Source organism: Anarhichas minor, unplaced genomic scaffold (genome assembly GCF_050575085.1).
Source record: "Anarhichas minor isolate MPS153535 unplaced genomic scaffold, ASM5057508v1 ptg000027l, whole genome shotgun sequence".
Lineage (NCBI taxonomy): Eukaryota > Metazoa > Chordata > Actinopteri > Perciformes > Anarhichadidae > Anarhichas > Anarhichas minor.
This window is the reverse complement of record NW_027466473.1, coordinates 8,033,434-8,046,711: the sequence shown is the minus strand read 5'-3', so window position 1 is coordinate 8,046,711 and position 13,278 is coordinate 8,033,434. Positions and strand designations below refer to the sequence as shown.

At 42.8% G+C, this 13,278-nt stretch overlaps 1 protein-coding gene across 1 annotated transcript in view; it reads left to right on the top strand.

Moving 5' to 3' along the window:
- Positions 1-811: 811 nt before the first annotated feature.
- Positions 812-13,278, top strand: part of gabra3 (gamma-aminobutyric acid type A receptor subunit alpha3) — a 39,005-nt gene continuing 26,538 nt past the window's right edge. The window contains exons 1-4 of the mRNA XM_076101376.1: positions 812-827; positions 3,437-3,542; positions 7,789-7,910; positions 11,145-11,212. Of these exons, the coding sequence (XP_075957491.1) occupies positions 812-827; positions 3,437-3,542; positions 7,789-7,910; positions 11,145-11,212 (312 nt within the window). The remainder of the gene's footprint in view (positions 828-3,436; positions 3,543-7,788; positions 7,911-11,144; positions 11,213-13,278) is intronic.

Below are 13,278 nucleotides of genomic sequence, written 5' to 3'. Positions count from 1 at the left end.
AAGAAAGCCAATGCAAATCTCTTGGCACCGCCTCAAATTTGCAACATTTTTGTCCTCCCAAGTCGATACGATCTGTAAAAGAAGTCGGCGCTCAAAAGAAATGTTCCCAGTGGACACATAACCTAGCTTGGCATCTACTGCAAACACACATTACAAAGTGTGTCCAGTGGAGGTGGTTTGAGCGTTTGCTGAAAATGTCCCTCAGGTGCCGGCCTGTGCCAGGCACGGCCAACTGGGATAAGGCCCAGGGGCCAACCCTGAACATGCTGCAGGGACTCCAGCCCAGCTGGCAGGGGAGCTCGTGGGCATCCCGCAGGAAGAGCTGGAGGAGGTTACTGGGGCGGACTTTGTTCAGCTACAGCTCGACAATCGATATTGTGTAAAAAGCTTGGGAATTTTATATTTAACAAGACTAATGCTGTGTCTGAATTCAGATACTTCCGTTAGTACACTTGCATGTAGTATAGTACACTGTGTGCACTTGCACTTACTTGCGTAGTGCGTGAATGTTGCCTCAAATCTAACATTGCTGTTGTGCACCTATAGTACCGGAAGTGACGACTGCAACATTTGAGCTCTTTTTCTTCTTTTTAATGGCGAATTGCAACCAGACGGAGTGCAACCGCCAACATTTGACCGTGATTGTCGCCCTTGCCAAAATACCTGGCTGGCTTGTTTGCTTACTTGACAATTGCATAAAAAACGGACTAAAAATGAACGTGATTTTACTTTAAGTTGCATCTGTAGTCCATGTTTATGCCACCATCTCCGCCAAGTTTGCTGGAACCTCCCCTTCCGCAACATAGCCAAGATGGCGACCATTGAGGGTGAGAAGTGTCTATGATTCCACCCTTACCTTTGTGACCGGTGCGAGTATGCCATCCCGGTACTCATTGTTAGGGATGCCCCCCCGTTTAGAAACTCTGTTCTAAATGGGAAACATTTCCAAATGAGTAAAAACCCTGAGTATTGTAAAGTTAACGGTTCTGCTGCCGGTACTTTAGAAGTTACGGAGTGAGATCTCCGCGTAAAAATAGCAGCGTCGCAAAACTCGTCTCTCTGCCTCTGTGCCCGTCTTTGCACGAGTAGCGGATTTGTGCTACAAGTGTGGCTACATTTTACTCGGGTAAATGTTGATAACTCTCGTTGTCACAAATGCAATAAAACCCTCACAAGTAAAGAAGGTAATACCAGCAATTTATCAAAACATTTGGCGAACAAGCAGAACATGAACCTGCAGAAATGCACAGTTTTTCAACTGTCTGGCGAGCAGCTATCCATCCTCGTCCACTGCAGGTAGCATTAGCGATGCCATGTGGAGTTAGCTAATAAGAAGAGGTTTATAGATAAAAAGCCAATCACTTAGCTAATTGTTTAGTTGTGAATGAGTTTAGATCTCCTTGTATTGCTGCTCAAGAAAGACTATTTGTATACATACAAGAATAATAAGCAATGTTGATTTTTTTTCTTAATTTATTGTATTTTTTCTTACAATATAATTAAAAAGAAACGAAAAGAGTATCGATAAGGAACCGAACCGATAAGCAGAATCGATGAGTACTTGTATCAATAAAATCCTAACGATACTCATCCCTACTCAGTGCGCTGCATTTTAGCACATTTGTCAGCGTAAACGCACACTTATGCACTCAAAATAGCAACGTCCACATGCTAACATGCTCACAGTAACAATGCTAACATGCTGATGCCAAGCAGGTGTTATGTTCACCATGCTCACCATCTTAGTTTAGCATGTTAGCATGCTACCATTTTGCTAATTATCACTAAATTCAAAGTATAGCTGAGGCTGTACCAAAGGATCAACAAACTGATTACAATTCATCGTGAGGGGAACATGAATACATGTAAATCTCATGTCATGAGAAAATATCATGGTAATCTGTCCAGCAGCAGATATTTAAGTCTGGATCGAAATGGTGGCAAGACCAACATTGCCATACCAAGAGCCACACTGCTATAGGTTATTTACATTCTTTAAAGAAATCACAGTCTGCTGTAGTTGAAAGATGTTAAATACCACTCTATTTATCTATATCACATGTCATTACACAAGCTCCAGGTTCTAATAACTTCTTAGGGCAGTGCTTCCTTAAAAAAAAGTTTGTGGACGTCAAGATGAAAGAAGCAACATGAGAAAGTTTGTCCTATGAACAAATAGGGGTGTGGCAGTTGTCCCTGGAGTCAGCCAAAGCTACTGTATATTAGCAATGATCACCCCCCCATGTGCATATTATCTGCACAAAACAGACAAGTGGAAAACAGAAGAAAGACGCAATTATAGAAAGATCTGTCATATTGTAAAGGCTTTGAATGTTACAAGACATCCATTGCTAAGAGACAATATGCTGCATAATGCGCTGCTGCATAACATTATCAATATATTGTTGGTGGACTGGGAGAAAATATGAGTGGGAGGACCTGGTGAGGAAGATTAGTTATGTTGTAAAGGTTAACACATGCATAAATTCAAGCTTGGAATTTACTATTTATTAATCAAGAACGTGCTAATTAGAAATCTCCTCCTCTGTGCCTTCCCCCCCCCCCCCCCCCCCCCCCCCCCCCACTGTGGGATTTAGATGACAGGAAGATGGAATTAAATATTTGTTGCCACATATAATAAATAAACCAGTGGCCCCCATAACCACAAGTCAAGAAAAGTCATCAGCTTCCAATATATCTTCTCCACAAAGCTCCAAGCAGCCTCACTAATCCCCTCCATTCGATTTTCGGTCGCCCCCCAGGCTCTAAGTAGCGAGACAGTTCAGCGAGTGCATGCCTCGTCTGGGCACGTTAGCGGTGGATGGGTATCAGGGTTCTTAGAGCAACACTTAGAGAGAGATGAGGTAGTTCGGGGAGGATGCCGAGGCATTTGCGGAGGTGTCCACTTTGAATTCAAGACGCATGAGCAGCAGCCAAATGTTTGTTGGGATGGGAGCGCCGACACCACCCATAACGAAACTCGGTTGCCGACAGTTGAGTTGTAGGTTCCGGTGCTTTATTCTAGTAGCCTCGAGCTGCTAGTCTGAAGCAGAGATGATCAACTCCACACCCGCGAGTCTTTTTTCTAATTTTCAAACTTGTAGTCTTCGGCCATAACCGACTCCGACTCACGTGACATCACTAGAGGCAATGCGAGTTCACGCAGCTCCATCTGGAGCCACTGCATTGGTGGGGGGGGGGGGGGCGGAGAAGATTTCTTTGCACACCGCTTCAAATGTTCAACATCCAGAGGCGGCAGGATAAAATAACTGGCCTCATGAAACGCGCCAAATGAGTCAATGAAAGGAACGCACATTTGCAGACTTTAGCTGGCACTTTGTATACGATTACTCCTCCTCGCTAATCTATTTGCCATCGCTGTCAGCTCGTGGAGCACCTTCATCTCACGCTCTCGTTACTGCTCACTTGGCTCCAGCTTCCCCACCTACTCCACACGCCTCCTGGCTGGCAGCAGGCGCCCCGTTAGCCCTGGGAGACCACCGCTACATCTCTTCCCTGGCAAAGCCTGCAATCGTTCACCTGTCAGACTGGTTCAGAGCACTTACCTTGGATCAGATCCAGTCCACTCACTCAGTGCATGCCCAATCAACTAACTCAAGACTTCTTGGCCCACACACACATTTGATTTCACCAGCCAACAAAAGTCTGTGCCATCTTCTCTCTCTCTCTCTCTCTCTCTCTCTCTCTCTCTCTCGTTGCCGGTTACCGCCACAGTAACTGGCTACTTCATGATCTGCACCGTCCGTGAACTTTAATGCTCAACGAGAAATTCAGAACATATCCATTCCCTCCACGCGGCTCTCTTAACATGGCGAAGGCTGACCCTGCCACTCACAGCTAACAGTGCTAACATGGTTATCAGTGCAAACAACGGCAAGAGCAGTAACGGAGTATTAGCCCGAGGAGGAACCGGAGGGAGGGTGCCACGCTTCCGTGACGACGGCGACGGATTGAGCACAGTGCAGAGCGCCGGCCGTGAGCTAGCCAGTGGCTAGAGAACCTTTAATCAATGACATCAATAACAGTAAAAGTGGACACTCAATGAAAGCATTGAGAGGTATTCATTGAAGTCCTTTCTATGTACATATTATGGTTTTTGGACCCTGTAAACTTGTGTTTGTTAATAAATGTTGCATATTTGCACAAGTTTTTCTATTTTGCAATCGCTAAAATATTTTCTGTCCCTTTCATCTCAGCTGAAAAACGTCGCAAATCCGGTGCAGAGCGGGACTAAGCAATAATTAAAGAGAAGACTTCTACAGAACACGGCCAATTAAGAAACTATATTTGCAGAGTAACATTTCAATGCCGTATCTCTCCTTCGGAGAGAATACACTTCCACTAAAGCTGAGTCTGTTGCACACACATTATAAAGTTGTTTAACTGTCCATACGCTGTAAGAAAATATAACATCCTTGATTTGCTATCCGTCCCGTCTAATGACGCCATGAGCTGACGCAGGATCGCGAGGAGGAAATGTATGGATCTTTTATACTCCCTGCACGTTTCTCCTCGCAGCAAACCAACATTCTCAAAGCTCCTCACAGTTCTCCACTTTCTCCGCCCATGTGCGTAGCGGTTGTGCACGGACAGGCAAAAACCTGCTGCACAGAGCAACCACGAAGGGCCGTGTTTGATGGCGTGATGCCTTCGAGTCAAACCTGCCTTAAGTCAACACTGTGCACTATTCACTGCTCTATTAAGTCCAAGGTGTGCTGGATGTGGCAGCGATTTTTGTCATTTTTTCCAACTTTCAGCTAGATGCTTCATACAAACCTTACAATCTTATACATCTTTCATACATTATGGGCATCAATCGACTTCTAAGGCCGGCAACTCAGTTTTGAGTCGGCTTTTCAACGAACCATAACACATTCCACGTCTTTCATACATGTCTGATATTATTCAACTTTTAAAGCCAGCAAAGCAGTTTAGTTTCAGCTTTTCAACATCCAGCTTTCACACTGCAATTCCTTCAGAAAATTGAGTATTAGCTACACCTGAGCTTAAATGTCTGCTGTGAAAACCATAAAGGTGTTAGATTCCCCACCTTAACTGGTGCACCAACACCAACAGTAAATATCACCTTGATATATCACTTTACTACCACGTGTGCAGTTTTGGAGTGAATCATTTCTTACAATGTTGTTGCTTAGAAACAAAATAAATACATTTCCAGGCTTGCCTCACTCAGCATTGGTGAAGACATATCAGTCCTCTCATGTGGGGCACACTGAATACAGTGTTATGCCATCAGACAGCATGTTATAAAAATGAACATTATCTATGAGCTAAACCCATGACTAGTATATAAATATTTCATGGATGCAGGATGTCAAATTTAGCATCACATTGAAATGAGAGTAGATACACGGCGGTGCAAGTCTGCCTTTACATCTCCGGTGTTTACACCTACAGCACCGTTACCTTCTCTGCTCCTGTTAGAACTTGTTCTCCTTCTGGCAAAACTCACACAAACGTTCAACGTCTCTGGCACAGAGTTTGCTTTCGTTAAATCTTTTTCTTTACGCGTGAGCAGTTGAGGAATATAATGACTGTTCTCGCCTTTTCTTTCCTCATTAGGCGTAAGGTATAGTGAGAATAATGAAGAGGACCGAGGAAGTAAAACAAGCGGCTGGCTCGATTGTAAACCCTGTGCATTTAAAAATGATATCAAATTCAAAAGGGAATGTGCCATTGCTTTGTCCTCACCAGGGAATTTGAACAGCTGGCTGATACTGGAAGATGTTAGCATGTGTGTGTGCTTCAGAGAGAGAGAGCGAGTGTTTCAGTAAAGCACACAGATGCTACAAACCACACAAGTACTTTGTTTTCCTGCAGTGGATATTTTAGGGTGGAACACACACTGTTAGAATTGTATCACAGGGGCTAAAGGTTTCTCATTCATTTGTGACTCTCCACTGGTTCCGTCTTGATGTGTGATTCTTATTGAGTGAGATGATACTCATTTTAACTTGTCCCAGCCGTTTCTGAAGGCTTTTTGTATTTGCTGTCTTTCGTGTGTTTGAGCTGCCTGGAACACGCATGCCTGGCCCTTTTTGATAAGGTTTGTGAATGAAAAGCCAGCAATGTATATTTCTTTCAACACTGTTATACTGTCATATTCTAACCCTTTTGGCAGAGCTTAATTATGCTCTTGACAACCAGAATATATCAAACTGTGCCCCACTCAATGAGGTGCAAAATCGTGAGCTTAGTGTTAAAAAGCTTAGTCTCAGTGGCGATACGGAGCCTGAAATATCTGACATCATCAGGATAATCATTAGTACTTTCTTCTTCAAGTTGTAATTCTTAAGATATCAGTCCTGGTTGAATTGGCAACACCCGTGGTCACAGTGGTAACAGCAAGCACGGTTTACTAGCACAGCACACAGTCCTTGGGGTTTTCATTTCTGTTGAGGATTATAACTTTAACTAGGGAACCAAAAAAAAAAGTTTTATTATATGGATCATTTGATTAGAGTTGAGCGGGTCGTCCTTCATATCAGAGGATCGACGGTTCGATCCCCAGCTTGGGGTTGAGTGTCTCGGGCAAGACAAATTGCTCCCGTGGGCTGTGCCTGTGGTGTATGAATGGGTCAATAAACATGTAGTGTAAAGTGCTTTGAGTGCTTGGAAGACTAGAAATATAAATACAAGTCCATTTAGTATGAGGGAGCCGGGATGCTTAATTGATATTTATTTATTGCCCACATATGCGCCCATGTAATAGCTACTTGGATAAGCTCATTTCCCCAAATGCCTCAAAATTTAAGACATTCAAAATGACATTCTTGCGTGCTCTGAACAGCAAACACCCTAAACCGGTAATAACTACAGTTGCATACACTTTAAGTAGTGACCTTCACTCAGTCAGTGTTTTAATGGTGTTGCAGCTCAGATGGACTCTTATGTCGAGCTGTTATTATAGGACAGATTAAGTCTCAGAAAGCCCTTCTGAGAGGCCTAGCAAAGACAGATTTGCTGTTGAGCGCTTCCCTTTAACAACATTCAGGGACAACTCGGGTTACTCTTCAAGCACTAAATTCCTTAAAGCTCTGTCTTTACCAAGAAGCACAACGCTGTGCATCAGCAGCACCAGGACTGCTTGTTGATGGGGTTTATTTGGGCATTATAGGTCAGCTCCTCAGGGGATTTAGGTTTAATTAAAAGACGCTACTCATTAACTCACCAGTGTTCCACCTACGATAGAGTGGCCTTTTCATCTCACCGCAGTATTGTTCTGCAGGGGATTGGAGGCCATGTAAATTAATAACCAGGGGCTGATAGCATATGATGAATCCTCGAACAAAATGCTGCAAAGTATTTCCAATTTATTACCATAAATTGACTGTCTTTTTTGTAAATATGGAGGTTCCAGCTTGTTAAGACGAATACAACAAAAACAAACAAAACCAGACGTTTTTATCCAAATATTGATTGAAGCTGGAGGCGGATCAACTGCGAGAGAAATATTAAAACAGACAGGTGATTGTGGACTTTAATTCTCATAACATTCATTCATACTGAAAGTTGGTATGAATAATGTGTTCATTAATCATTGAGACATCTTTGTATAGTGGTGAATAAAAACATTTACTGTAAAATGGACTTTTCAATACAAACAAACAGCAGACGTTCGCACCACTGGACGCTGCATGCCATTCTCAGTGCGGCAAAATATCACTTTTTATATTAACTTTTTATTACATTTGATATGATTTCCATCTTTTGATCCCACCTTTCTGTCTCCATTTCTTCCTGCAGGGCAGTCGTTGGACACAGAGAGCCGTTGCCTGATGACAGCAAAGACAATATCACCATTTTCACCCGAATTCTAGACAGGCTGTTGGATGGATATGACAACAGACTACGTCCTGGGCTGGGAGGTGAGCAACACCATAATGTTTGATGCATCACAGATTGATCACTGTGTCACTGTTTTGGGAAAAAAGAATATAGATGATTGCGATGTCGGAAAATGTCCATCAGTCGCCACAAGTCTACACGCTGCTGTCAACAATACAAAGACGCATAGAATATGAATTGTTTTTATGTACAAATCCAAGCAGTAGAATCTATAGGTACTGGCTTTTGTTGACCAAACGGGTCAGTAAGTATTTATCCATCTGATTTAAAGGATAGAATATACTGTATAATTCCTGACTAGGCTCAATTTAGTGTTTAAGGGGGGGGGGGGGGGAAATGGTACACCAACACCAGGATCACACTGAAGTCAGGTCGCATAGTGCAGAAAATCTGCTTTCCCTTGGGTGGAAGTCTTTGTTCTATAATGCCCAAATGGCAAATAAGCACATGTCAGTGGAAATCCCTCTAATTGATGACATTTCTTCCAAACATTCGCACCCCAAGGTGCTGCATAACAGCAAGTCCACATGCTCAAGCAGGCTTTGCCATTTCTCAGCCAGCCAGCTGGAATGGTCCTTTCTGCTCTGCTGCTTTGCTGCTGAAGCCACGAGCGTGGCTATCAGGCTGCAGACCCACCAGGCCGGATGACCTGGTCTCCATGACAGCAACCGGAGACAGCAACCCGGAGACAGGAACCAGGCGCAAGCCGTTAATGTCACATTCTGCCTCCGTGCCGGCGTTCACATCTCCGAGGGCGTGGAGAGCGAGAGGCCCGCGCCACTCGCGGTCGGGATGCTTTCCTTTTGTAGGGCAGACACTGAATGTAGAGACCTGTGTGGTGCAGCGAAAACACAACACGCTCTTCCACCAGGCCCGAGAGACCATTACAGGCCAGAGGAAACACGAGAACAGCATGAGCCACAAGCACTGGAACGACCAGAACGTTTCCTATTGGTTGAAATCTTACACTTCATTCATAGGCTATTCATCATCACTTTAAAAGATGAGCATATGCTCAGCCATGCGCTTTGTCGTGTGTTCACTTGAATGTATGTAGTTGCATGCACTATATGATGAATTTCACAACATTTCTATGAAGGCTTATATATTGTATAGCGATTTGATTTATTTATTAAGCAACAAGATGGCCACATTTAAATGATTTCTTCTTTAGGGTTCTTTTATTCATCAGAAACATGAATTATCATCTTATGTCTATATTTTATAGAATATCAGTGTTGCCTTGTGTTTTTTATTAAGCGTATTGTGTCTTCAGATACAAACAAACCGAGAGACTGTCTACAATGGTAGCAGTACTCAACACTATGGAACATTAAAGTGTAAATCTATCTATCTATTCCCTAGAATAGCTAAACAGCATGGAAACTGTCATTTTGTGTCGCAGATAGATCTTCGTTCATCTCATTTTGTCAGAATATATTGCAACGTTACGATTGAAAGACCTCTGGTTTAGATTTAGGTCTTCGATAATCCAACCATCTACCTGCAAACAGACACACCAGTTGGGTTTCCTCTTCAGTATGGCCAGAACACTCGGTCAAAGTCAACAGCTTCAGCGTGTACATGAACAAGGCTACCAATCTTCCTCCTCCTGTTGCATCCTTGTGAGGAACAGTCACGTGGGACCGTCTCAGAGACAACGGACCGGATCGAGAGTGGAGAAAACCCATTTCATTTCATTTTCAGCGCCATCCATTAGCTCTGCCCGACGCTCTGGTGCTTTGTTGTAAACAGAAAGAGGGCAACTCATTCTGTTCCCCCCCCCGCCATGCAAACTGCTGACTGGGTGTTGTGATAATCATGCATTTGCGGGAGCTATTTGTGTCACAGGAATGATTAATGTGGAAGTGGATCCCTTTCTCTCGAGGGGGCCCTTTGCCAGAGGATTGGAGACTTCACCTGTGGGTGGTCAAGTTAGATCTGGGACACAGTTAGAGCCGAGGATCCATTCACTTTTGGAGAAAGGCCTCATCGCTCTCTAGCTGTTGCACCACTGGGAGCAGCTATTTGTCTCACCAATGGCCCAAAAGCCCGCTCCACACATTCAGCCCAGAGGAGCTGATTCAGCCCACACTGAAGAGGGCACATTTTAGATCTGTCACGGCTATCATATCACGTCCCTACTTAATGCTGCGTTCAAATCATTTGTGAAGTATTTGGAAACAATTATTTCACAGCTGACGATTAATAAAGTCCTGGCTAATTGACCACATACTGATCAATTGGGACATCTCGCAGTATCGAGAGCGATTCATTAATCATTGTTGTGACGGAACAAAAGCAGCAATGGAGCTTGTAATGCGACGCAACATGCAACGATACATGTGATTATGATTAAAGAACTACAGTGGACCTCTGGGAGCATACATGGAGGACAAATCCTGTAACCGTCATGCCAGATTCAGACTACAATAGACTACAACATGTCTAATGTGATTATAATGTGTATATAATTGTGTAATAGCAGTAAAGTCTGCCCATTATTTGTAAAAAAAAAAAAATGCACACAGCTGCATCCTTAACGCTGACTGCTGCATGTTATTCCTGGGCCAGTAGTCCCTTAGGGACTGTTAAATGATTTTGGGGCAGGCTAACTAAATTCATTTTGGGTCAAAAGGGATGTCTTTTCTCCAAAGACACAGACTGGGGCCAGGCCCAGAGCAGATTTTAAGCTGTGGTGGACAAAACTAGTTTTGGCCAAACAAAATGGTAGTTTTACTCAACTAAAAGACTTTCAAAAGCATCTGTGAAGTTGCTCACGGCAACATTTTGCCCCTAAATTGAGATTGAAGAAACCCTCCTGGGCCAAATGCTTGAGAGTACTATTACCAATGCTGTCTAGCAGTGCATTTTTGGGAAATGTCTTATACTCTTTGTCCCGCATTATGTTCTGAAACCTGCAATCTGTGGCACAGCGAAGTTGACACGATTTTGACAAAATGATGCCCAAAGACAGCAAGAATCCAGATAAGCCGTCCAACAGGAGCACGAATTCGTCACAGGTTCTACATAAATCTAGTTTCTTCCCTCAGTTTGAAGCGTTCCTCTAACCCTTGATTACAGTCGAATTTCTGTGTGAAGCGGCTTAGTTAAATGCCAACCGGCAAACTTCACCGTCGTGTACACAAACAATCAGCTTAACAAAGACGGAGCTGCAGCAAAGCTTTTTGTACACAGATTTCACTGTAATGTTGTCTTTTTTTTTTTTTGGTCCTTGTTGTCTCTTTCCTCAGAGAGCGTGACCGAAGTGGGGACAAACATCTATGTGACGAGTTTTGGGCCGGTGTCGGATACAGACATGGTGAGCATGTTTCATGTTTCTACTTCTTCCTGACTCCTAAATCATCCTCATGAGTCATCACGTCTATGCAGGTCATCGGTGTTCACTTTACTGTGACAGAAGTACTTGCAGAGCATTTGTCATTTTGGATTGTGCAGAGTGTGAACCTTCTCTGCAGAATAATAGAATTTAATTTCGGCTAGCTTCTCTCATGTTTTTTGCCGTTTCTAGCTTTACGAAAGAGAAAAAGTAAGTCATGCATGCAACACTTCTGACTACCTCCGGAAAAAAAACATCTTGTTTAACAGGGACAGTTCAGCCCAATATCAAAGATACGTATATTTCTCCTGTTGCCTGTCGTGCTATTTAACAATCTAGATTGTTTTGCCATGAGTTGCCCAGTTTTGGAGGTATCAGTCGTAGAGATGTCCGCCTTCTCTCAAATATAATGTGAATTAATGGCACCAAAAAGTTACTTAAGACGGCTGTTCCTTAAAGTACAGACAAGCACTGACTCTAAAATGCTGTTACTGTCGCCTATTGAGCCGTACAATATTTTAAAAACCTCATATGGCAATATTGTTTAGGGTAATACTTTTAGCCCAACAGTGCTGGGTCGTACAATCACATTGAAAAGTCATTACTCATGTGATTTGCAGGTATAAGCCATTAGGCCTTATATTGTTAATTTCACTACTCAGCTATAAAAGACAGAATCGACTGCGGTGCAGTTTTAACCGGCAGGAAAAGATGACATTTACATTATGACATTGTATTACGACAACCAATGTTGTCTGTAGTCGAAGCACTCTCTTGTTAAACGGCACGATTGTGGATTAATTCCATTTCGGGGCCGCCGATGACCTCCTTTAAACAGCAGACGCCGGAGACGGTTCATGCTTTGTCTTGGGACCTTATGCAGCATTTGACATATTTGATCATGCAGCTCTAATTGACCGCCCTGAGCACCGGGTTGATTCTCCGGCTCAGCACTGAGCTGGGTCGACAGCCTGTGTGACGTAGCAAGATTAATGGTTTCGGAAAACTTTGAGTTGGAGATTTTTGTGGTCTCACCAGAGGGGCTATTGTCACAAATCTCTACACATAATCTTCTCTGGAAAATGATTTGTTTGTTGCGTGACACTGAGTCCATTTCATGATTTATTGCTCATTACACGATAACTTAAGGGCTGCAATTATTTAGTGAAATGCCCTTCATTTCTGATGACTTCTTCTGGATGGATTACCGTATTTGGTGCAAATTGTATTTGTTGAACTTGGAAGGGCTCGACACTGAACCTTAAGCTTTTGGTTGCCAAAATAGAAAATATGGTTGCCATGCCATTTGTCCCCTTATGTTTTGAGTAATTCAGATACGATGCTGTTGTACTTTACCTTAATAATGAATATGTGACATGAAGGAATAAACGTTTTATTACAGTAACAGAACAAAACCCCACAGTCAAACAACTTCATTTTGCTTCGCCATCGTCTCTAAAACCTGGTTCCGGTTCTGAATGCGACGGCAATATTTTAAATTTCACAAATAAAACAAACATTAAAAACGTATTTATTTTGGGTTTCACATTTTGCCGTTTGCGGCCCCTATTTCTTTTCTTTTTAAGATCATTTTTTGGGGTATTTTTGCCTTTATTGGACAGATTTCCAGATGCAGAGACCATTTTCAACATTTTGTCAATATCTAATTATGGCTGTATTATTGTGATCAATGGGGTTGTACAATTACCCCGCTATTAACACACACACACACACATACAAAGAAGGTATAGCTTACATATTTCAGTGATAGTTAAATTACTTAATTACATCTACATATTAACTACACTGAGTGATTGATTTAGAAGCCCACAAACATGTTTTCAATCAGCGCAGCTCTGGGTGACATGTGAATAGAAAATATGATGTGGCTCCTACTTCTCTGTTGATGTACTGTATACGTAGCTCATCTGCACTGGACATTAGAACCAGGGACACTTACGAAGAAGGATGATGAGGTTTAAATTTAGCACAAAACTTTTGCAGACTCTGGCAGACACTTGTCTTAAACTACTTTTTAATACAACAAC